The sequence below is a fragment of the Pyrgilauda ruficollis genome, unplaced genomic scaffold, assembly GCF_017590135.1.
Source record: "Pyrgilauda ruficollis isolate IOZ18807 unplaced genomic scaffold, ASM1759013v1 scaffold54, whole genome shotgun sequence".
NCBI classification, from domain to species: Eukaryota; Metazoa; Chordata; class Aves; order Passeriformes; family Passeridae; genus Pyrgilauda; species Pyrgilauda ruficollis.
In genome coordinates this window covers 7,301,962-7,326,621 of record NW_024527044.1, presented here as the reverse complement: position 1 = coordinate 7,326,621, position 24,660 = coordinate 7,301,962, and the positions used below count along the sequence as shown (strand labels likewise).

General features: G+C 43.5%; 1 protein-coding gene across 1 annotated transcript; it reads left to right on the top strand.

Annotated features, from left to right (window-relative positions):
- Positions 1–1,065: 1,065 nt before the first annotated feature.
- Positions 1,066–3,848, top strand: LOC121360816 (gallinacin-10-like). The gene is made up of 3 exons (XM_041480915.1): positions 1,066–1,189; positions 1,438–1,570; positions 3,472–3,848. The coding sequence occupies exons 1-3, from the start codon at positions 1,132–1,134 to the stop codon at positions 3,485–3,487; spliced, it is 207 nt and encodes a 68-aa protein (XP_041336849.1). The 5' UTR covers positions 1,066–1,131; the 3' UTR covers positions 3,488–3,848.
- Positions 3,849–24,660: the final 20,812 nt, after the last annotated feature.

The window sequence follows — 24,660 nt, the reverse complement described above, 5'->3', positions numbered from 1 at the left end:
GGGCTGTGACAGTGTTTAAGCTGTTTATTAGCCCAGGATTTTGTGAAGAAGACCCTTCCTGCATTGATCTCCTTTTAAGAACATTTACAGCCACAGGCATCGTGCCCTGAAGTGAAGCCCCAGAAGAGGTTGCCTTTCAAAGCATTGGGTCAGACATGATTCTTGTGGAATCCGCCCATTCTCCCAAACTCTCGGGGCAATAAGAGGGGAAATCTTTGACATTGCACCACAAACTTGTGCGTGTAAAGGAAGTAGTTTATCCCCTTTAAAGGAAAAGAGATATTTTAGTGAGTGTTACAACTCTTTAACTCCTGAGGTTTTTAATATGGACAAACAAACTGAATGCGGAGAGGTCAGAATTTGCAAATTAAGGCTGAAGATAGAGCAGTGGGAATGATATGGAATGAAATGCCAGGCTGAATGGGGCTTGGAGCAACCTGTTCTAGTGGAAATGTCCCTGCCCATGGCAGGAGTGGTGGATTGAGATGATCTTTAGGGTCCCTTTCAACCCAAACTGTTCTGTGATTCTCTGATACAAGTGAGGACTGAAGGAGGGGGAGAGCTTTGTGTCAGCCCCCTGCAGTGGGTGAGGCTGTCCTGAGACCTGTTTAAAAAGTGACACAGAGCAGTTGCATCACCTCAAGTCTTTCCCAATGCTTTCCTCTGGTTTTGATATCATCCACCTGGCTACAGGGATGGGGAGATGGAGACAAAATGTTACCTGAACTGTCAATGAGTGACGAATCCAGCGTCAAAGCTGGGTCCCCACTCTAATGGTCACTGAGTTCCAAGTCCTTCTGACCCATTCTGGTGCTTGTGTTGGGAAGAGATTTCCAAAAGCCATGAAAATTGGTGCAGTTCAGTCAGGCTTGGCTGATGGTCAGATTATATAACTGACACATGAAGTGGAAATTCACCCTTGGGGGATTGCAACACATTCGCTGCCACCTGTGATAAGGGTCCCTCTCCAGAAAGTTCATGGAGTTACTCATTGACTTGTCACACTTGCACAACCCCAAGGGCCCTATAAATACCGGGTGTCTGTCCCAGCCCTTGCTCAAGCCAGTTCCAGCCATCATTGTCCTTTCAGGTGCTCTGCAGGACCTCACAACCCAAAAGCAACTGACAGCCATGAAGATCCTCTACCTGCTCTTCGCTGTCTTCCTCCTCCTCTTCCAGGCTACTTCAGGTGAGAAGCAAAACTCCTATAGAGAGCAAAAGGGTTTGTAAGCAGCAGAGTGTTCACAGAGGGGAAAAAGCCACCATCAGCTGAAAGGCAAAATCTGATGCCGTGGGGATGGTGCAGTGGTGGGAGCAGGAGCATCTCTGCTCAGGATGCCCCTCTTGCTAAAAAAGACAACACATGATTTGTTGAACATTTGCCTCTCACAATTTCAGGCAGAACGCTGAGATTTTAACTCCTGCCACTCCCCACAGGTTCTGCAGACCCTCTTTTTGAGGACACCATCCAGTGCCGGGGCCAGGGAAAATTCTGCCGTGCCGGGGAGTGCCCACCCACCTTCGCTGCCACGGGGACGTGCCACGGAGGGGTGATGAACTGCTGCTCCAAGTAGGTGACAAAACATCTCAGGGACCTCAGAAGGTTCCCTGTTTCATCCACTGTTTCTCTGAATAATCAGCAAAACTTCAGGGGGACTTGCAGGGCAATCCTAGGAGGGAAAGTCCAGAGGGAGGAGGAACACGTGTATAATGTTGATGTGTGTTTCGGGAGAAAATTCATTTGAATGGAAGTTACGTGTAGGAGAAAGGGTTCAGGATGGTCAAAATTTCCAAGAATTCAGTATTTTTTTCACTTTATTTTGAATTTTTTATGGGACAAGAAAGGAAGTTTTTTCAAGAAATTATTAGGAAAATACTTCACAGTATTTATACCCATCAGGGGAGCTTTTCATCATCCCTCTGTTTTTATTTTAAAATTTACATAGAAAATGTATATTTAAAGGGGAAAAAGTGTTCACAGAACTCTGCTTTTCAACCTCTCCTCCTCTCTCCTTCCTCCACTGCACAGCTCTTAGAAAGGTGAAGAGGAGTTAATTTGTCAGTGAGTGGAGACTTGGGTGTGCATTTCATTTTGACCTTGGAAACCACTTTCTAGTAATGTCTGGAGTTTCCCCTGATAGCCAGATTTTTTTTTTTTTTAAATTTCCTTAAGGTATTGAACGTGCTTTTGGGGAATGCTCGTCAGCTTAAAATAAAACATATTCTCCATCCACTTAATTCTTAGAATAACTTTGTTCCATTAATGGCCACGAGATGCTCCCTGCCAGCTGCAGTGACATTCACACCCCCAAATTCAGCGCCAGATTAGGAGAGGTTCCTGTACCTTTGCTGAAGAGGACTGGTGTGATGATATAATTTATCCCAGCCATGATGTTCAGGCAGATCCCCAGCCACTGATGTGACAGGACAGACTTTGGCTCAAAACAATGGGAGAGCTCAGATCTGCGATGTCTGAATTTCCCAGAACTCCTTATTCTGTGATTCTGTTATTTATAGAATTGCCAGGGTTTAAAGGTTCCCAGAAACTGAAGAAATCTGATGAGGTTGTTCTAGAAAAAAAGTTTTATACATTTATTCAGCATATGGGGATCCTCAGTGGTTTCAGGGAGCCTAATTCCAATAACAGGACAGGTTTGTTGCCAGGAGAATAAGATGCTAAGGAATAAAATGCTAAGGATGCATTTGGGAATTCAGGAAAGCAAATGGAACAGAAGGAACCTGATATTAGATAATTTTACAAAGCAGTGATGTGATCCCTCACTTTCTGTGACCACACATCCTCCTTGGGAAGCAATTTCCACTGATAGCAAATGGACTGGTAGGAGCAGGTGGGAGAACTCCAACATCAAATTTCTGTCAGAACATCTGCTAGACCTGACAGAAAGAAAACTGAGCCTGGGAAAGGAGCAAGACCTCTCAAGTCTAGTTTCAGGTGTAATTTTCCTACAGAAATACTCTTTCTTGGAAGAATGTACCTGATACTGATGGATGTTAGTGTTCAGGATTAACGGTCTTATGTTGGCTGTTTGATTTTCAGCTGAGCTGACCAATTCAAGAGTAGAAGTTAAAATCAACAGGGTGTTCTGAAGTACAATATAAATATTTTTTTCCAGCTCGGGTTGCTTAAAAACAAATCTTTGAATTTAGACATGAAGGGCTTGATTCAGCAGGATACATTGAGATGTTTAGTGGCATTTTTTTTGGCTGTAAATGGAATAAAAAATGTCATTACAAGTGGTCATATTAATTTACCAGTGGCCACAGTTCTTATACACTGGTTATCTGCAGAGCTGGACACCCAACACACACAGAGATGAAGGTTTTTAAACCTGCAGGCTGAACCCACCCTGTAGGTTCATTTTGAAAGGTAATTAGAGGATATTGAGGCTTTTAGAGAACGAGCTGAGGTGGCACTGCAGCACAATAACAAGACCCTTTCTATCCTTGCAGGATTTTGGCAGAATAAGAAGAAAAGGCTTTCCTGGATCAGAGCCCTTGGACCAGCAGCATTTCCATTGCCTTGAGGAGCTGATTTTCATGGATTCCTCCTCTATCTAAAGCCTCCTGCAAATGAGCTTTAAAAGAAGCTTCCAGAGGGCATGTCCTGTTAGCACACCGCTTCTGGAGATCCAGGTTTTTCCTCGCTGAAGTCACTCCCTTTTTGCTTTTAATACTCAAGCCACTTTGGCTCCTTGGCCACCTATTCCAGCCTACCTCACAGGGGTGTTTGGAGGTTCAATCACTTCAGGTTCATGCAGCTCTTGGAGGATGTGAAGCAATATATATATTATTATTTTATTCGCACATGAAAATAAAGGTTTTCTTAAACCAAAACCCATGATCTTTGTTGTTACTCACAGTAATTTTCTCTCTGGTTTTGACTCAAGGCTCAGAGTGATGCAGTATTTTTTAAAAAAGTGAGTCTGTGCAGTGTCGCATATTCCCAAAGGATTTGGGGAAGGGAATGACTAAAAGAGCAACCAGTTTTGATGATGGTAATAAAGCATTTAGGATGACAGGAATGAAAGCTTATTGGGAAGAACTTTACAGGCAACTCTTGACACAGAGGATAATTGTATGGTGGCAAATAAACACCAGCAGTATTGCAATTTTTAAAAAATCTAAAAAATAATATACAATATACAATATATAATATATAATATATAATATATAATATATAATATATTATATAAAAATATAAGATATAACATATAAGATGTAAGATATAGAATATAGAATATAAAATATAGAATATAGAATATAATATATATGTAATTATTATATATATAAAATATGTAACAATTAATATATTGGTTTTGGCTGGGATAGATTTAATTTACTTCCCAGTTTGGAGTGGTGGTTTGGGTTTGTGCTGGGAGCAGTGCTGATAATTCAGGGATGTTTTTTGTTATGGCTGAGCAGGATTCAGTCAAGGTTTTTTCTGCTCCTCACCCCACCAAAGAGAGGGCTGGGGGTGACAAAGAGTTGGGAGGGGACAGAGCCAGGACAGCTGGCCCCAGGGGATCCAAGGGATATTCCAGACCATTTGGGGTCATGCTCAGCAATAAAACTTGTAGGAAGAACAAGGAAGGAAGGGACACTTGGGGCGATGGAGTTTTTCTTCCCAAGTCACCACAAGTTACCTGTGGTGGATTCCTGCTCTCCTGGGGATGGCTGCACACCTGCCTGCCCGTGGGAAGTGGTGAATAAATTCCTTGTTCTGCTTTGCTTGCACAGATTTTGTTTTGGCTGTTAATCTGCCTCTATCTCAACCCACAAGTTTTTTGACTTTCACTCTTCTGATTTCCTCCCCAGTCCACCAAGGCAGAAGTGAGCAAGAGCTGCCTGAAGCTGAATTTCCAGCTTGGGTTAAACCACAACATCCTGCAGAAAACCTCTGCTATTAAACTGGAAAAATTCAGAACAGACTGAGCCTCAGATTTCCCTGCTACCCCAATGAAACACATCTCTGGTGTGTAAATCAGAGAGGTGTTATTCCAAAAGGGATTGTCTCCATTTCTGTCTCGGGATGCTGGACCTTACGTCCATCAAGGACTGGCATTTCAGCCCAGCAGCCACCCTCACTCCAGGCTCATTCTTCCATTTGTGCCCAATTTCTACAGAGTCCCTCGAGTGTCCATCTCACCTCTGCACCCCCCACGAGCCTGAGTGGAACCTGGCCTTGGCCTCATGTGAGACAGCTCCCACTGCTCTCCTCTGTTGATGGCCCACAGGGATCTGCTTATCCTAGTTCCCTGCCCTGTTTCTCTCTTGCAGTGATCACTGAGAGTTCTTCCCAAGGATTTCCTCATTCTATGCCTGTTGAGAACTTGTCTCCTGGGACACCATTGGTGTTTTCCCTTGGAAGGCTGCCAGGGCAGAAGCTCAAGCTAAACTCTTTGATAGTGTTCAAGGTATGGGAGAAAAAGGTCGCTTTGGTTGATATTCCCCTTCCAAAGCCAATGCAGGACCTGAGAAAAGCTCATCCTTGGTGACCTAAGGAACAGATCAGTTTTCAAAATGATGATTGGAACACTGCTTTCCAAAAATCTGCTATCAGTGACTTATCCCCCTCCCTGCTCTGGTCCATGGCCAGGACACAACTTGTTCCATGCCCTTAACTTCAGGACAGGGGAGGTCAACACCACTTCTTGCCTCTGCCTGTTTATTTACTGCTGGAACAGAGGAGATTGTCACTAAATTAATTCACCTCTTCTGATCAGGCACATTAGCTGCTCATCAGCAGTAATTAAGAGCAGGGAAACTCCTTCAGAGCCAAAGATATTTGCACTGGTTTCACCACAGTCCAGAACAGAGACCACAGGTGGTGATTTCCCAAGGTGTAAAGGCAAATTTCCCAAGCTCTCTGAAGAATCAGTAAGCCAAACAGATGAATTTGCTCTTTCTGGGTGACAAAATTACTTTCCATCAAAAGGACAGGTCCCATACAAAATCCACCACCTACTGCTTGGCTGCCAGGTCAAATATTAACACTAACAGAGACCTCAAGATCAACAGCTTCCTGTCAGTCACTGCCTCAGTGATTTCTCTGTTCACTGGAGACTTTGGGTCATCTTTTCCTGGTCCTCAAGAAGAAAGAAGAAGTGGAGCACCGTGTCCAAACTCCCTTTGCCTGGTGCCAAGCAGTCTTCAAGGGGGCTGTTATCACCCCAGGTACATTTGTGTTTCCATGGAGGGAGCCTGGACCTGGGACAAGCTTTGCTGCCACTCTCCAGCTGGAGCTGGGGGAGGGAGTTGAGGAGGCTGGAGCCATTCCCTCTTTCCTTCCCTCTCCCTGATGTTGTTTGGTTCCAAAGAGCATTGAACCATCTGTGACATCATGGCCCAGCAGGGTTTGCTCAGCAGCCTCACTCCCCAAATTAAACATCCCTGCCCCTTGTGCTGCCTGGGACAGGGGGATTATGCAAGGTGTAGAAAAGCACTTCCCCCTTTTCCATTAAATCCTGTTATTTCTACAGTAAGTTTCACCCTTGTTGGTTTCCTTACAGCTGGCTGTGTTTTAAGACCGTGGACTCCAGGTTTTTTTCCTTATTTTTGTCTTTCCAGATGTGAAGCTGAGGGTGCAGGTGCATGTGCTGCCTGTCTGAAGCCTTGTGCAGAGTGGTTTGGGTTGTGGGGTTGTGTCCATCTCCTGGATCACAAATCAGGAATCAGGGAGATGGTCAGTGTTCCCTATAACTCCCTTCAATAAAATTCCAGGCACACAGGGACACAGAGTGATTTAATATAAATTACTGATTCCTTGAAACTTCTATATCCAGGAGGGAAATGGAGGAGAGGTGACAGCAACAGCCCATTTTACAGCTTGTGCCTCTGCCTCAGGTTCTAAATGTGTGTGTGAAAATACACACGTGCATTTTCATGCGTGTGAAAATACAGGGCCTTTCCCTAAACCATCACTGCCCACCCCAGCTCTCACAGCTCCTGGCAGAGGTCTGAAGGTTAATATCCTCACCATATTCCTCAGGGATGTGGGCTCAATGAAGTATGGGTGGGAATGAGTTTTCTTTGCCATCTGTATCTTGTTGCCCTTCCTCAACCTCCTCATCCATCCACAAGAAGAGTTTTGCGTTTTTCTAGCCCTGATATACTGAATTAATGGGGTTTAAAAAAAAAAAAAATTGAAGCTCTTTCATGCTCTCCACCCAGCTTGCAGCAGTTGGTTCACCAGGCACAGACCTCTCTGCCCTCTGTGAGCAGTCAGAGCTGATCCCTGCTCTTGCTCTCCATGGTTTCAGTTTGCTGCTCTGGCTGAAGCAGTAAATAATTAACCACCCTCGTGACTTTTTTTCACTGATGATTTTTGGTTTGTCCTGTTTGCCTGAAAAAAATGTTCCCTTGAATTTCCTGTATGTCTCAGGAGTGGCATTTCTTGGTGACAAGTAACAAGCTTTTAAGAGACCTTTGCAGAGTTCTGGTGACACTTCTGCTGGTCCATTTTAGATAAGGCTGGACCTTCACATGCATGAAAAAAAAATTAGATTTATTTTTAGATACAGAAATAAGTTACAAGATGATAAGAGAGGTGGACACACCACACAGAAGTGGATTTGATATGCTGAATCTGTGAAATCGGAGATGTGAGTCTCTTTATAACCACATTCAGCATGGTGATTGATGGCAAGGGAAAATGTCATTAAAGATCATTTGGGCAAGAATGAGTGATTTTAGACACTCCTTGCAGACTAGATTTGGCAAGAAGGTTCAGACTATGATATCATTTTTTTCGGGAGAGATCTTAGAGGTTGCTGGAGGGAATTAGGACCAGTCTCCTGTGGTAGTGGGCACAACACAAAGCAGTGTCCCTTCCAGACCTTTCTGTTTAATAACTTCTGTGATATTTAGTACCTGGCTAAATCACAAATCCCTGGCTAAAGTCACAAATGAAAGGTACAGAGAGTGACTGAGCTGTGAACCATGCTGGAAAAACTCCTGGGAGACTGGAGCAACTGCTAGTTTCATATCCAGGAGGGGGGATATCCATGACCCTTTCAGCCCTACTCTGTCTCCTTCTGTTGCAGCCCCTACAATTCCAACCCAAGCAAGGATTAAATCTCTGATCCTTTCTTGCCTTTGTCTTCATCATTACAGAATGGTTTGGGTTGGAAAAGACCAGAAAGATCATCCCATTCCAAGCCCCTGCCTGGGTAGGAATATTTTCTACTATCCCAGGTTGCTCCAAACCCTGTCTAACCTGACCTTGAACATTTCCAGGGATGGGGCAGCCACAACTTCTCTGGACAACCTGCTCCATTGTCTCACCACCCTCACAGTGAAGGAGTTTTTCTGAATATCTCACTTAAACCTGCTCTTTCAGCTTGAAGCCATTGCCCCTTGCCCTGTCACTCCATGCTCTTGTCTCCAAGGAGGAATTTTCTCCTTTGCTCACCCTGCCTGGTGGCTGAGGGGGAGGAAAAGCTGGCACAAGACCATGGCCAAGAGCCACAGGGCACCATCAGTTCCGCATGGTTTACAGCCCTGTGGATCCCAGGAACCCACCTCCCTCCTGCTCCAATCCTGTACCCTCCCTGGGCGCAGCCCACCAGCTGGCACGGGGTGCTTTGGCTGCTCGGGTCAGCAGCAAGACGTGGTCATGGCTCAGGTCGGGCATCTTGTAATGTGGGAGGTTGCAACACCTCCCTACCTCACCAATCTCCATGGGAACAGGGCAATGAACTCTCTGTTCTCCAGACAGCCACTCCTCCACCCCCTTTTGTTCTGTCCCAGAGCCTTTATATGCAGAGGCACTGCCTGTGCTCGGTCTCGGACAGCTTCTGTTCACACTGGTGTTGTCTCCATCCCTGCCAAAGCTACCTTGCTGCCAGCTGCCAGTCATGAGAATCCTTTTCTTCCTCGTCGCTGTTCTCTTCTTCCTCTTCCAGGCTGCTCCAGGTAAGGCTGACAAGAGATGAGATGGACACTGAAAGGGTGAAGATGCAGAGAACCTCATTAGATCCCAGTGCTAAGGGTCAGATTACCTCTCTGCTCTGGAATCCATAACATTCCTATTAGAATTCCGCTTCCCTGGTCATTGTCCTAATTTTCAAGCTATCAATTCAAGGTTCTTGATAGTCGTACTGATGGTTTCTTTCTAGCATGTGATGACAAGATAAGAAAAAAAAAATGATGGTCCTGTAACGACCTTGATGCCAGAAAAGGTTTTGGAGCAGCTCATCTTGAGTGCCTTCATGTGGCATGCACAGAACACCCAGGGGATCAGGCATTGGTCCATGAAAAGCTGATCCTGCTTGACCAGCTTGATATCCTCTATGATATCTATCCTCTATGATAAAGGTGTCCCATTTAGTGGATTAGGTATCTAGCTGGGTATTGTTAAATCCTTGACACCATTTCCCACAGAGTTTTCTTGGAGAAACTGCCTGCTCCTGGCTTGGATGGGTGCACTGTTCACTGGGTTAAACACTACCAGGATGGCCAGACCCAGAGAGGTGTGGGGAATGCAGTTAAGTCCAACTGAGGCTGTCACCAGTGGTGCTCCCCAGGGCTCAGTACTGGGGCTGGTCCTGTTTGATATTTTAATGAATAATCCAGATGAGGAGACTGAGGGTAACCTCAGCAAATTTGCAGATTACACCAAGTTAGGCAGGAGTGTTGATCTGCTGGAGGGCAGAAAAGCTCTGCAGAGGGACCTGGACAGGCTGGATCCATGGGATCAGGCAAATTGTGTGAGGGTCAAGAAGGTCAAGTGGTGTTCACATCAACCCCTGCAGATCCTGGCTGGGGCAGAGTGGCTAAAAAACTGGAAAAGGCCCTGGGTGTGCTGCTGACAGCAGCTGGACATGAGCCAGGTGTGCCCAGGTGGGCAACAGGACAAAGGCACCTGGATTGTCCCAGCTCTGGGGCGGCAGAGACCCCTGTGCTGGCACTGCTGGGGCACCTCCAGTGCTGGGAAAACTTCTGGGACCCTCATGGCAAGAGAGACACTGAGAGGCTGGAACATGTCCAGGGAAGGGAATGGAGTTGGGGAAGGGGCTGGAGCACCAGGAGAGGCTGAGGGAGCTGGGAAAGGGGCTCAGCCTGGAGAAAAGGAGGCTCAGGGGGGACCTTGTGGCTCTGCACAGCTCCTGACAGGAGGGGACAGCCGGGGGGGTCGGGATGTGCTCACAGGGAACAGGGACAGGACAAGAGAAAATTACATCAAGTTGTACCTGGGGAGGTTTAGATTGGATGTTAGGAAACATTTGTTCACCAGAAATTCTCCAACCCTGGCACAGCTGTCCATGGAAGTGGTGGAGTCCCCGTCCCTGGAGGGATTTAAAAGCTGTGTGGATGTGGCACTTGGGGACATGGGTCAGTGGTGGCCTTGGCAGTGCTGGGGATGGTTGGACTCACTGGTTATGGAGAATCCAAGGACCCTTTTCCAACATGAATGATTTCCTGAAGATTTTATTAATGCAATTCTTAGAATAATACTAAAGATGTTACCCAGCAACATTCTCACATTCTCACCCACATGTCCTTGACCATATACTCTAGATTAGAACATCTCATCTGTTTTTGGAAAAAATGTTATCTTGAATGTTGCTTTTTGCCTGAACCCTTTGCCTGTACTGTCCACATGCATTAAGTGGTTTTGGAGCCCATGTATCATTTCAGGTTATTTGAGTGTCTTTGAAACAGATGAAGTTGTCTCAGTTTGATTTGCAGTAGTCTCAAATTTGTACCAGCTTTCTTAGATCATCAAATGTCTGTCTACTCACAGAAGAAATGTAGAACCATTGAGACAAAATCTGCATTACATGTTTTGGGATTGCCTTCTTGGGCTTTTCCTACTTCATGCACCACAAAATGTTTTATTTATATCAAAACACCCTGTGACAACTGAGATGGCTGCAGGACTGCTACAATTCCAGTAAAATCTCTGGGGAAAGGGCAACCAGTTTTTTGCTATCTCTTCATAAAGATTATATGTATAAAACACCACAGGGCTTTTTAATTTAAGAGATAAGGGAAACTAAGGCCAAATCAGCTGAGTGACATCAAAAACATGTAATCCTTGAACAATATGTGACTAAGAGAAAGGACTGGAGAACCACTGGGACCAAGTGGTTGAAATGTTATAGACCTGATTTAGAATAAAGCTGTGATTTACAATAAAGCCTGATTTAGAATAAAGCTGTGATTTACAATAAAGCCTGATTTAGAATAAAGCTGTGATTTACAATAAAGCCTGATTTAGAATAAAGCCTTTCAAATTAGGGACGGAATCCAATTTGATGACAGAAAGCTTAGCACAGTGCCAGGTAAATCTCACGCCTCAAGTCACCAGTCCTCTGCCAGGACAAACAAACACGAATTTTCCCCATTTTTTGCAGCTTACAGCCAGGAAGCCGCTGACACCCTCGCCTGCCGGCAGAGCCGGGGCTCCTGCTCCTTCGTGCCCTGCTCTGCCCCTCTGGTTGACATCGGGACCTGCCGCGGTGGGAAGCTAAAATGCTGCAAATGGTAAGAGAAATTCCTCCAGGGAAGGGCTGCAGTGCCAAGAGCAAGCAGAATCACTGGGCTTTTCCCCTTTTCAGCATCAGAGCCCCTTCTCCAGCCCCCTGCAACCTCCAAAAAGTACCTGCTAATTGCTGGGGTTGGTGTGTGGTGAAAACAATACAGAGATTTTGTGGTATTGGAATATTCCAGAGACAAAGAGAGACTGTTTGCAAGAGTGACAGGACAAGGGACAGTGGCTTCAATCTGACAGAGAGTAGATCTGGATTGGATGTTAGGAAGGAATTTGTTGCCACAAGGGTTTGGGACAGGGGGTGACCCAAAGTGTCCATGCCATGAGCTCCTGGATGGATTCAGGACTTCCATGGGTGCTCAGCCTGATCAGTTTGTGCCAGCTCTGCACTGGCCTCATCGCACTGGGTTTGGAGAGTCACAGAATCATGGAATGGGTTGGGTGGGAAAGGACTTTAAAGATACCCAGTTCCACCCCAGCCACGGGCACCTTCCACTGTCCCAGGTTGTTCCAAGTCCCACCCAACCTGGCCTTGTAGTTATTCTTGGTCAAATTAATAATGATTAGGACAAGGACCTATTCCTGTCACATGGGTTTGTTTTCCTCCCCTTTTCTTGGATAAGTTTACCACAAGGCACATCTCAACTGCTTCCAGGTGAACCCTCCAACAAAAACGCAAATCAAGAGAATTCCTCACAGGAATAAGGTGCTCTTCACAGGGATAAGGATCAAACACATATCTTCCAGCGCAAGTTTATTAAAATTTATTGAGGTGTGTAGACTGTGAAATATAAACACCTTAGCTGAGCATTCTGGCGTTACATACATTATTGCTGACTCCAAAAGGAAAATAAAATAAAAATGATAATAAAAATAAAATAATAGATGTTCTGAGGGCCAAAGGAAGAACTTTGCATCCTCTCATGGGCACATACTCCTGCATGCTGGTGACCTCTGGGACAGATGTTGGTTGGCACAATAAAATTTCAGCAGCAAAACATTTCTAAAAATGAAAAATATTGGTCTTTTCAAGAATTGCTTTGGAGTTTCTTCAGGTCATTAAGGCTTTTTGTGGAGGGGTTTGTTCTCTTTCTGTGGTTCACATTGTGGCATGTGCCTGTATGTGTCAAATGCATATATTCTGCTCAGAATTCCAGATTTTCCAGTGAGATGATACATCCTTTAAATTGCCAGAAGCTCTGGAGAGCCCATCTGTGATGTCAGTGGTCACTAATCATACTGAAAAAAAAAAAAAAAAAAAGGAAAAAACTCTTAGATTTTGTACTTATGACCAGGAAAGAATTTAAATAAAATGCACAGAAGGGATTGAATGAGAACCAAGGGTTGATATGCCTGAATCCAACTCTTCAGGATATTCACAGACCTGCTGCTGCTGAATTTTAATAATAAATTGATTTTCTACTTTAATTAATAATGAATTGACCACACTCTGTGCCTTAAGCTTCCTCATCCTCCTCTTGGAATTTTTAGTATTGAAAAGAGTTTTTGCTGCTCAAGTTTTCTTTTTAACATCTCTTGCTACTAATATTGAACAAAGTTTAAGTAAGAACCTCCAAAAATAAAAGAGTCTGCAGCATTTTATAGGGAAAAAAAGAATCAGAAAATGAAATCTTAGAATCTGTGGAGGCAGAGTGTAAATATTTGTTGCTGCAATTTCATATTGGAATAAAGATATGGGGTGAACTTTAGGATTCCAGTAAGGAATTTGTGGGGAAAAAGAATAAATTAATCACAGAATTAAAGAATGATTTTGATTTGAAAGGACCTAAAAGACCATCTAGTTCCAACTCCCTGCCATGGGCAGGGACACCTTTCACTAGACCAGATATTTTGGTTTTGTCTAGAAGATGCAGTTTATGGAACCATAGAAAAAAAAATCTGGGAGAACAACATGACTTTCAGGCTGTTATTCTGACTATGGGACCAGGCAGCCTTTGCAAGGTGGAACATGCAGGTTTTCTATGAATCTGACCCAAAAATCCCAGGTTTCAGGACAGAGTACACATTGAGAGATGTGTCCTTTGAAGCCAGTACAACTCATCATGAGCAGCTTGAACCAGCTAATGAGAACAGCAGCAAAAAGAGTTCATTTCTGGCTAATTAATTCTCTCTGCCCAAGAGGTTTCACTGTGATCTTTCCCACGAGGCACTTGAGCTGCACCATTAATGCTACAGAGGGAAGCAGTGAGGAAATCCTCAGGAAATCCCACATCTGAGTGTGCAGAGTCTCTGCTCTTTGCCAGCTTGTGCAGGAGGAATTTTCCACCTAAAGGGCAGAGTAGATGTACAAAAATGAGTAATAAATGAGTAATAAACCCCAAGAAACCCGAGGAAATGTTCAAGGCCAGGTTGGACGGGGCTTGGAGCAACGGGATCTTCTTGAAGGTGTCCGTGATAATGTTTCACTGTGATCTTTCCCACGAGGCACTTGAGCTGCACCATTAATGCTACAGAGGGAAGCAGTGAGGAAATCCTCAGGAAATCCTACATCTGAGTGTGCAGAGTCTCTGCTCTTTGCCAGCTTGTGCAGGAGGAATTTTCCACCTAAAGGACAGAGTAGATGTACAAAAATGAGTAATAAATGAGTAATAAACCCCAAGAAACCCGAAGAAATGTTCAAGGCCAGGTTGGACGGGGCTTGGAGCAACCAGATCTTTTTGAAGGTGTCCGTGATAACGGGGGTGGAACAGATGACCTTGAAAGGCCCTGCCCAACCCAAGCCCTTCTGTGGGTGTGTGATCCATCACATCCTGGACTCACCACGGTCCTACAGCAGGGAATTCCCTGCTGGCAGCGTCCAAAGGGTCTGGTGTGGGGCGGGGGGCAGCGGTCACTGGAACAGACGCCCCCAGCCTGCCTGCACTGCACCTCGGTGTTGGGGGCACGCAGGAAACCTGGGCAGAATGAAAAATAAAACAATGCAGAGTCGAGATTTGCCTTCCCAAAGAAGAACAAGAACAATCCAGGTTATAGCGTGGCAGTAGTCTTGAAATTACCTGCAGGCTGGCCACTTCCACACCATTAAATTCCCTTATTTTCCAAACTGGGAGGGTTCAGTGAATCCACGGGACCCATTTTGTGTCTGGTCACTGCTAAAAATGTGCCCAACACCATGCGAGCACTTTGGGCAAAAGGGACTAAACCTATTTCTATTTCTATTTCTATTTCTTTCTATTTCTATTTATTTTTCTCTTTTTCTATTATTTTTATTTCTATTTCTATTATTTCTATTATTTCTATTATTGCTATTTCTATTTCAATTTCTTTCTATTTTTATTTCTTTTTCTATTTATTCTATTATTTCTATTTCTATTTCTATTTCTATTTCTATTTCTATTTCTATTTCTATTTCTATTTCTATTTCTATTTCTATTTCTATTTCTATTTCTATTTCTATTTCTATTTCTATTTCTATTTCTATTTCTATTTCTATTTCTATTTCTATTTCTATTTCTATTTCTATTTCTATTTCTATTTCTATTTCTATTTCTATTTCTATTTCTATTTCTATTTCTATTTCTATTTCTATTTCTATTTCTATTTCTATTTCTATTTCTATTTCTATTTCTATTTCTATTTCTATTTCTATTTCTATTTCTATTTCTATTTCTATTTCTATTTCTATTTCTATTTCTATTTCTATTTCTATTTCTATTTCTATTTCTATTTCTATTTCTATTTCTATTTCTATTTCTATTTCTATTTCTATTTCTATTTCTTTCTATTTCTATTTATTATTCTATTATTTCTATTTCTATTTCTATTTCTATTTCTATTTCTTTTTCTATTTCTATTGCTTCTTATTCCTATTACTTATTTCTTATTTTATTTCTTATTTCTGTTTTTATTTCTATTCCCATTTTTTTTTTCCATTCTCGCAATTTTTCCTCTGCATTTCCTCAGAGTTTATTTAACTCTTACCTGAAGTGCCCTGGAGCATTAAGAGAAGAATAGCAAAGAAAAAGGAAAAGATCTTCATGTCCAAATTCAGTGCCACCAAATGCAACAGATGCTAAGAAAAATTAAAAAAGAGGTCATGCATTTAACCTGCATTTGTCATCACCCACCACAAACACTATTAATGACAAATTAGCTTCAATTCTTAAATAAAATTGGCATTTATGTAATAGAGAAAATGTTCTAGAAGGTATCTATAGAAATAACAGTTTTTAAGGAAAAATAAATTCGAAAGCATACTGTATAAGATTGATTAAATGTATTTATGACGATAAATATTCTTATAATTTTTTTTTAATTTGAGCAACTCTGCTGAGTCTGGCTGGGATGGAGTTAACTTTAATCATGGCAGTCCATACAGTGCAGTGCTTCATGTTCAAAGCAAGTCACTTAATGACTAAAACATTCAGTTTATTTAATTAATAACATAACCCTTTCCAATTTCCTTGAATATAAACACTCAAAAGCTTTAATTACCGAAATAATGGTATTTTTTTATCTTACAAGCCAGCAATTACTCCTTGAAATATCTGTACATAAAATCTATGTAGCCATCTATCCATCCTGGAGGCCCTGGATTGCCTCTCCACCATCATTTCCAGCTACCTTTGGAAAATAACACCAACTAATTTAATAATTGAGAATCACCATCACTGAGTATAACAATCAGCCAAATGCATCACTGAAACACCAAGCACTGACCATTTCAGATATTCATTAATTAAGATGCAATATTCTACGTCTTGGATGATTAATTTCTTTTCAGAGCAGCAACAAATTTTATCAAAAATTGGGTGGTTTTCTCCTCTTTGGTTGAAATTTGTGTGAAAACTGCACCTTTAGCTCACCCAAGAGGAGCTGAGGAGAGAGGGACCAGTGGGTCCTACCTGGTTCCACTCCAGGGGATCTTCACAGAGTGATGTCTCAGCACAGAACAACTGCTTTTATATATTCTGTGGGTGACAGAGCTGCCACAGAGCAGCTGGCCAAGGACATGGACTTGCCACAGCAATTCCCAGCAGCTGAAATGTCACTTCCCAGCAGCTGATGGGGGACAGTGACCTCTTGGGAACTCCCTCCCCTTTCCCTGGAACATGAGCTGGCTCTTCCCAAAAATGCCTCACACCGCCCAGATGTGTGCCCAGCGCATCAATCCTTCTTGGCCAGGGGGAAACGGTGGTCTGGGACACACAGGTGGGGATCCAGGGGGGACCAAACCTTGCAGGGCTGTCTCTGGGGCCTGCAGATGCATCCACAGCCCCATAACAGCTGAATTTGGGAAGTTCAGATTTTGCAATGTCTCTTCTGTGTGAAATACAGGTGAGAGCCCTCTGTGTTCATAGAATCCCAGGATGGTTTGGGTTGGAAGGGACCTTAAAACTCACCCAGTTCTACCCCCTGCCATGGGCAGGGACACCTCTCATTATCCCAGGTTGCTCCAAACCCCAGCCTGGCCTTGGACACTTCCAGGGATCCAGAGGCAGCCACAGCTTCTCTGGGCACCCTGTGCCAGGGCCTCCCCACCCTCACAGGGAAGAATTCCAATATCCCATCTGACCTTGTCCTCTGGCAGTGGAAAGCCACCCCCTGTGTCCTGTCCCTCCAGGTCCTGATCCCAAGTTCTTCTCCAGCTCTCCTGGAGCCTCTTTATTCTCTGGAAGGGGCTCTGAGCTCTTCCTAGAGCCTTCTCCAGGCGAGCACCCCCAGCTCTCCCAGCCTGGTTTCAGAGCAGAGGGGCTCCAGCCCTTGGAGCATCTTCTTGGTCTCCTCTGGACTCTCCAGCAGGTCCATGTCCTTATCTTGGGGACCCCAGGTAGGACATCACAAGAGCAGATTGCCCTGCCTTGACCTGTTGGTCCCTCTTTCATTCTCATGGATTTGCCACATCTGTGTTCTGCTTGTCCCAGAGGAAATATTTATGTTTGGATAATTAATTCCAGGGAAGCACCCACCACCACACAGCCTTTCTGATTCCAGGTGGCCAAAGGAAACAACTTCCAACAAAAATATTTTGGTCAAATATGTGCCCTCAGAGGATCTGGACTAGAGAAGCTGGGGCAGCACTGGTTTAACCTGAGCACTGAAGGCACCTGTGAGTCCAGATGTTGTGTTTTCATTGTCATACCACCAAGAAACCAGGGAAAAACCCCAACATTCCTGTACCTCAAAGAGCGTTCACCTACTCGGGTCTCTCCCAGAAGATGGCAATGAAGAGCTAATCCTGGAATTCCCCTCCAGCAATTCCCCTCCCCTTCTTCAGTGAAGAGTACGGAAATTATTCTGACAGCGGGGGTTTATGGATTTTTCTCCTTAATTATACTGATGTCTTTTGATTCCCAGCGCTGATATGTGAGTGAATGATGTTTTCTGACAGGCCAGACTCAAAGCTCTCCCTGCTCTGCAGTCTGCTGTGGACTCCTGTGATGGACAAGAAACCAGTCACTGCTCTCAAAATCAAATTGACAGGACTCGAGGACATGAAATGAAGCTGAGTTGAGGGAGGTTTAGGTTGGATATCAGGAAAAGTTCTTCACTCAGACGGTGGCTGGGCACTGAAAAGGCTCCCCAGAAAAATAGATATATTTAAAATCCCATTCCTGTATTATTTAATTGGAAGAATATGTATATTTGATTTACTATATGGAAGAGCATTTGTTTCTGTTATTGGGTTTTGATTTTGTTCTTAAAAAAAAAAAACCACAAAAACTTAAATAACTCAAGTGATGATATGTAAATAAGCAGAAATAGACACTGTGAATGTTGAATGTATAAATGAGTTTTTAGAGGCACAGAGCTCTGTACTGAGATTTTCAGGAGGTGTAACCTCCTGAAAAGGAAGTTAAAATAGGATAAAATTATTCTTTCTTCTTGCTTTTCCACTTTGTCCATGTGCCACCTGCCCAAGTGGAACAAAAGAGATCCAAGCTCAAGTATCAGGATTTGGATAAGATCTTTAACTAATTAATTTGATTTATTTTATGACTGATGGAAAACTTCCTTTAAATATCTTAAATACTATAATTTAACTCTTAATTCCAACATACTGTTATTTACTCTAAGCATTGTTTTGGCCACTCATGATTACAAAAGTGATACAATTCACCTATTTATTGGCAGTTAAACACATGCAATTAAAGAGTGAATATTGCAAATCAATTTAATATTGCATCTAGAAAGCATTTTGGCCACTAAATGTCTTAGTTCTCTTTTCCTGGGGTACTGTAAAGGACATTTTGTGGAGCCCCCAAAATTATGTTCTCCAAGCATAAATATATATCTGCATGCCTGTACATATAATCTATAAATATTCCAAGAGAAACAAAGGCTGGATTTACTCAACTATTTATATTTTATCTTTGCTAAAGAACATGCAAATAAAGAATATTTTAACTGGGTATTCTAATGGGTTATTTATTCAGGAATAGTCAGGATATTAATTTCAGTAATTGTTTTTTAACATAGACAAATTTTGTAATGATATTTCTTACTCTCCTGATTCTCTATAGCCCTCCTAGCAAATGTATTCTAACATAGATATATATTTATACATAAAATATTGTTAAAATTAATATGTGGAAGGACTCCTCCAAATCCCAGCTGATTTTTTCTTACTCAGCACACCACAGATTTTGTTCCCAGTAAACATTCAGGTCTCAGTTCCTTTGCCCACACTTAGACCAGTGCTGCCTGAGTTGTCCCTGTGTCACATCGCTCCTCCCTGGCTTGCTCTCCTCTCTCCTGACCCTTTTCCATGAACCCCAGGAGGAGATCTCCAGTCAGCCCAGAGCACCCTAAATCACTCTAGGAGCTGGCGTGAAGGCTACTGGGTTAAACCCTGTGTGTCACCTCAGCTTACCTGTGACAATGGGATGTCCCCAGACACTTGAAGCAACGAGGATCCTTCACCTTCTCTCTGCCATCCTCTTCCTCCAGCGTCCTCTGTGCAAATGACAGGAAGGATGACAGACCTTTGGTACGATTGCCCAACGTTTGTCCTCACAGCACCTCCACACCTGGCAGAAAATGGCATGAAATCCATGTGGGAGCAGCCCTAATGTCCATCCACTGACCTTGGACAGCCCTGTGGAAAACTGCCCAGACCTGACTTGGCCAAACTCTGCCTGGAAATCCCATCTGCTGTCGGGGATTTTGAGCAGTGATGTGGAGTGAGCTGCCCCTACTCCCTTTGGGAATTGCACCTCTCCCACAACAAAGACCCCCCCAGCACAGGGAAGGCACCAGCAAACAGGGTTTGTCAGCTGCTCCCAAAACCCTGGAAATACAAGGATAAAAGTGCTTCTTGGAGATCCAGAGAGCAGAAATTGATCTTTACCTCTCTAAACCATCAGTAATATTTATCTGCGCTTCCCTGACTGCATTGTAAAGCCGTGTTTTATTCCATGTGGGCTTGGCCTATCTGGGAACAAACCCTAGATTTCTCTAACCTGAAGGTGAACATCTGAGCTGCCTTTTCATTCAGGACACTCGAGCAGCTGTAAAGCAGATGTACCTTGACGAAGATATTCCCAGCACTAAGATTTCGTAAAATCCACATAGATTTCCACAGCCCACTCTTGTCCTCGTCCTTATGTAATTTTGAGATCCCTCCTAGGCATCAAGGTTTCTGGTTGTCCTGGATCCTTGGTCCAGAAGATCTGTAAAGCACCACCAGGAGAAGCTTGTGACATTATCAGTGATTATTTTCCAGGGAAGTAGAGGAAATTTTTCCCTGTGAGGGTGGTGAGGCCCTGGCACAGGCTGCCCAGAGAAGCTGTGGCTGCCCCATCCCTGAAGGTGTTCAAGGCTGGGATGGACAGGGCTCTGAGCAACCTGGGACAGTGGAAGGTGTCCTTGCCCATGGCAGGGGGTGGAACTGGATGAGTTTTAAGGACCCTTCCAGCTCAACCCATTCTGGGATTCTACAGCAAAGGAGTCCCCAGGATCAGGAGCACTCAGTGCATGCTCCAGGTATTTTACATCACCCTGTGGTCTAACGTGCCTTACACAAACTTGGATGGGTTGCACAAAGATCAGGGGCTCTGTGGTGAAAGCAGTTTCAAAGTGGACCTTCCATTCTCATTGGAAGGAACAAAATACAGGCTGGAAAAGGCTTTTTTTATTGGCCAATGACTGCATTGGCTCATCCCCAGCCCTTTATAGGCCTTTGGGTCTTGGTGTATCCACAGGAGAACAGGAGCGGCAGTAATCCTCCACCTTCTCCTCGGGTAACTCTGCCTGGTTCTGGAGAGCCACCCTCACCTCTCCATCTTTATTAACCTTTCCTTTCATCAGTCTCAGGTTTCTGCTTTGATTAACCCCTTCCCTCTCTTTACTCCAGCAAGTGCCCCCTGTGTATACATGTTCTGTAGAACCATGGATTGGCTGCTTGCAGGGCTTCCAGGAGGGCACTGAGTTTGCTGCTCTCCAAGAGGAACAGAGACCTGGGAACCTTCCCTTGAGACATCAGAGGCAGAAATGTCTGTTTTACTCTGGAAACAGACACCCAGCCAGCACAGCAGCTGAGCTTTGCATTTCGAGCCACGTGTCTTGCCTGAATGCAGTAATATTTTGAGTGGTTACCTTAATTAATACTGAAAAGATAGAGATGTCTTTTTTTAGACTTTCCTAAGGATTAAGATTGGCTCATTCTCTGAACTTTTTGTGTACTTCAATATGGGGAAGAGGGATAATTTTTGGGCCTATGCTGGTACCAGAGTAACCTGCTGGTGCTGAAGAGATCTGAGATATCTTTTTTTTTCCATGAAGTAAAACCAAAATTAAAAGAAGAAAAAAAAAAGAAAAAAAAAAAGGAAAATCAGCACCAAAACAACATAGAATCCCAGAATAACTTAGGTTTTGAGCTAATCCAGGAGTTTCTAGTCTGAATCTGTGCTTAAAGTGGTACTTATCAGGTCAGATTAGAGATGCATTCCTTGAAATTGCTAATACCTCCAAGGATAAGGTATTCACTCTGTTCTTTGTCCAAATCCACTGGACAGATTTTGGCTTTGGTGTCATTTTTTAATCATCATCTCCTCGTCAGGAGGGAATCCTCTGTCCAGTATTGTTCAACCTTGTGCTCTCTGCTCAGTGCAGGCAAAGAATCCACATCCCAGCTGTGGCCATGAGGATCCTTCACATTCTCCTGGTTGTCCTTTTCCTGATGCTCCAAGGAGCTGCAGGTAAGGACTGAGGAGAGTAAAGAAGAAGACTGTATTTTCTTTTGATCACTTTCGTGGTAAATGACTCCTCTCTTTGTGCTGTGCAGGACAAGTGTTTCCTAGGCTAGACAATTCTTGTTTGATCCAAAACGGACTCTGCTTCCCAGGGATTTGCCGTCGCCCTTATTACTGGATTGGAACATGTAGCAATGGATATTCTTGCTGCAGAAGGTGAGTAGAAATGCAGGGATCTCTATGGGAATGGCTCATATCCTCATTATTTTTCCTCCAGAGCAACATCTTAGAGGCACAGCTTCTGCCATCTGTCTCACTTCTCTGGTGCCAAAGCTGCTGGCATAGAGGGGGAATTCACATCGCACGGCAGCCTCTGCTCTGATGTCATGAGATAACGAGAACATCTATGCAGAAAACCTACAGGTGGGTAGAGAGACCCTCTCTTCTTCATGCAGGGGTTGGAGTAGCTGAAGAGTCCCTGGATTCACCTTGGAAATCCTTCCTGCTTCTATTGAATGGCTCCTGGGAATCACCCTGATCCCATCGCTCCTGGTGGCACCAGTTCCTGCTGCAATGAAAAGTTGTCACAATCCTCCCTTGCAGTGAAGCAAACACCACAAACATGAACCAGGCAACACTGTGGAAACTATTTCTTTCCTCTCCTTTAATAAAATCAGCTATGGTGGCAGTCATGTGGTTGAGCTCTGGTGATTCTTTGTAGGGAAAGAGGGAAATATTTTCCCTGTGAGGGTGGTGAGGTCCTGGCACAGGTTGCCCAGAGAAGCTGTGGCTTTCCCATCCCTGAGAGTGTCCAAGGCCATGTTGGACAGGGCTTGGAACAACCTGGGATAGTGGAAGGTGTCTTGCTCTTGGGTTGAGATGATTTTTAAGGTCCCTTCCAACCCAAATCATTCTGCAATTAAGCAAATTAGGAGCCCTCAGTACCAAGAGGAGCAGTCGTTGCAGTTGCAAAGTGAACTTTCCTTTCTCATTGCAAGAAAAAAAAAATATGGGCTGGAATGTGTGCTTCTGTCTCTTTTCCTTGCCTTCATGGCCTAGCAGTGTAGATAAAGCCAAGATAGCTCCAGATGTTTCCTTCAGAGGGCCTGGAGGCATCTGAGAAATTTTGCTTCTGAGTGGACCTTACGCAAAGGAAAATTGGGAGCATTTTGAATCATATCAGCAACACAAAATAGGAAAAAAAAAAGTTAAAAAAGGGATAGAGTAAAAAAAATATATTCTCAAGAGTTATGGGTATTCATCATAGGGATTTGGTTGTTATCTCTTCAAAAGCAGTTGCTAAACAGTCACAACAGTGCCCAGTGAAATATGTTGCCAAAATTGGATGGTTTGGACTCCTAATGACTTTCTGGGTGGGTTTGGAGAGGTGACAACATATTTAGAAAAACCCTCTGAAGAGCAAATTCTGTCTCTGTGGGAGACACAGATGCCACTTGTGTTGTTCTGAATCAGTGCTTGTGGCTCTTAGTGCAAAACACCTCCTCCTGCAATGTTTCTGGGTTTTTCTATCCCTTCTGTTACTTCTATGTTTTACTTCTAACAATCTTACTGCAAATGTCTATTAAAAGTCTGTAGAACAGTCTCTCTCCATTATCCATAAAGGGAGAGCAGTGAAAATAGTTTGTACTTGGATATTTCCTTTTAGGATATCTGAAATTTGGTGAGATTACTCCTGCCAGTTTTCTCTAGAAAATTTGATTCGGTTTACAAAGGTTCTTTGAATTTTAGAAACTTTGGGGTTCCTGGCCTGTGCCAAGGAGCTTTGATCACACATACATCACTGCCAGTCACATTCTGCTTCTCAAAAAAGAGAGGGGACTCTGCCCTTGTACCCCAGTACCTTTAATTAGCTGTCAGGTCAAAAGATGGAGACAGAATTGTTCATGCAGATGTTAATCTCATCATTTACTCAAGATAAATGCATAATCAATAAAGTATTGAGCTTGATTAAATACATTTTATGTACATTTTGAAGCACTTTAATTAGGGGTAACACTAGTGAAAGACATGCCTAATATTTCCCTTTTTTATTTTCAAGAGAAAACTACTAGGAGCAGAGTTTGAGGCTCTCCTTTTTGCTCCCAATTGCCTCATCTTCTGTGCTAGATACAAACTCCTAAGGTGGAGATAAGATCCTCCTTCTTCTCTGGAAGGTGATCTTGGTAAAATTATATGATTTTAAAAGCGTGAAAAAAATTTCTGCTCCAGACACTTTGCAGTCTCCTTTGAGGACATTTCCCTTTGGAGCATATCCCACCTGCTTCAGGCACAGCAGCTCCTCAGCACTGGATTTGTTCACAAAATGCTGATCCCACCATAATAATTGGAAGTGTTTGATTGTCTCTTGCTCAGAAGAACAGGAGCTGCAGATGGGGATGGAAAGATTGTCCCCACTAAGAGCCACAGCCCAAAATTCTTGCTGAGTTCTGCCAAAGGTGCTCCACCGCTCCTCTGCTTCTCCCTTCCCCTTGTCCAGGCAGAGGTTTTCTGATGGCCTGGATGGGACTGTGGCCATGTGAAATTTATATTAAACAGGGCCAAGGATGCCCAGTGTTAAAGCCAAGCCCTTGAGAGTACTTGCACATAAAATCTTACAGACAATAAAAATTAACAATGCACCTTTGTTTCCTTGAGGAATTGTGTTGGGTAAGAGCAACAGTTGGCAAGTTAACCACAAACACTTGGCAAGAGGTGAAGCAACTGCAACTTTTGCAATTTTATTCCCCCTATTTTTCAGTTTTATGCCCACACGTTGGCAGACACACCAGAAATCCAATTACCATTTTTTCCTATTGCAGAAACAGTTCACATACGAAATTATCTAGAGAATAAAAAGCTGTGTCAGGGTATGCTTGTAAGGGAAATGGTTTGTAGTCACGTTTTCACATGCATATAGGTGATTTCTGTACACTTCTCTAGACCTGTTTACTTGGACAGAGCTCTGAGCTAGGTCTGGGCTAACCTGATCTA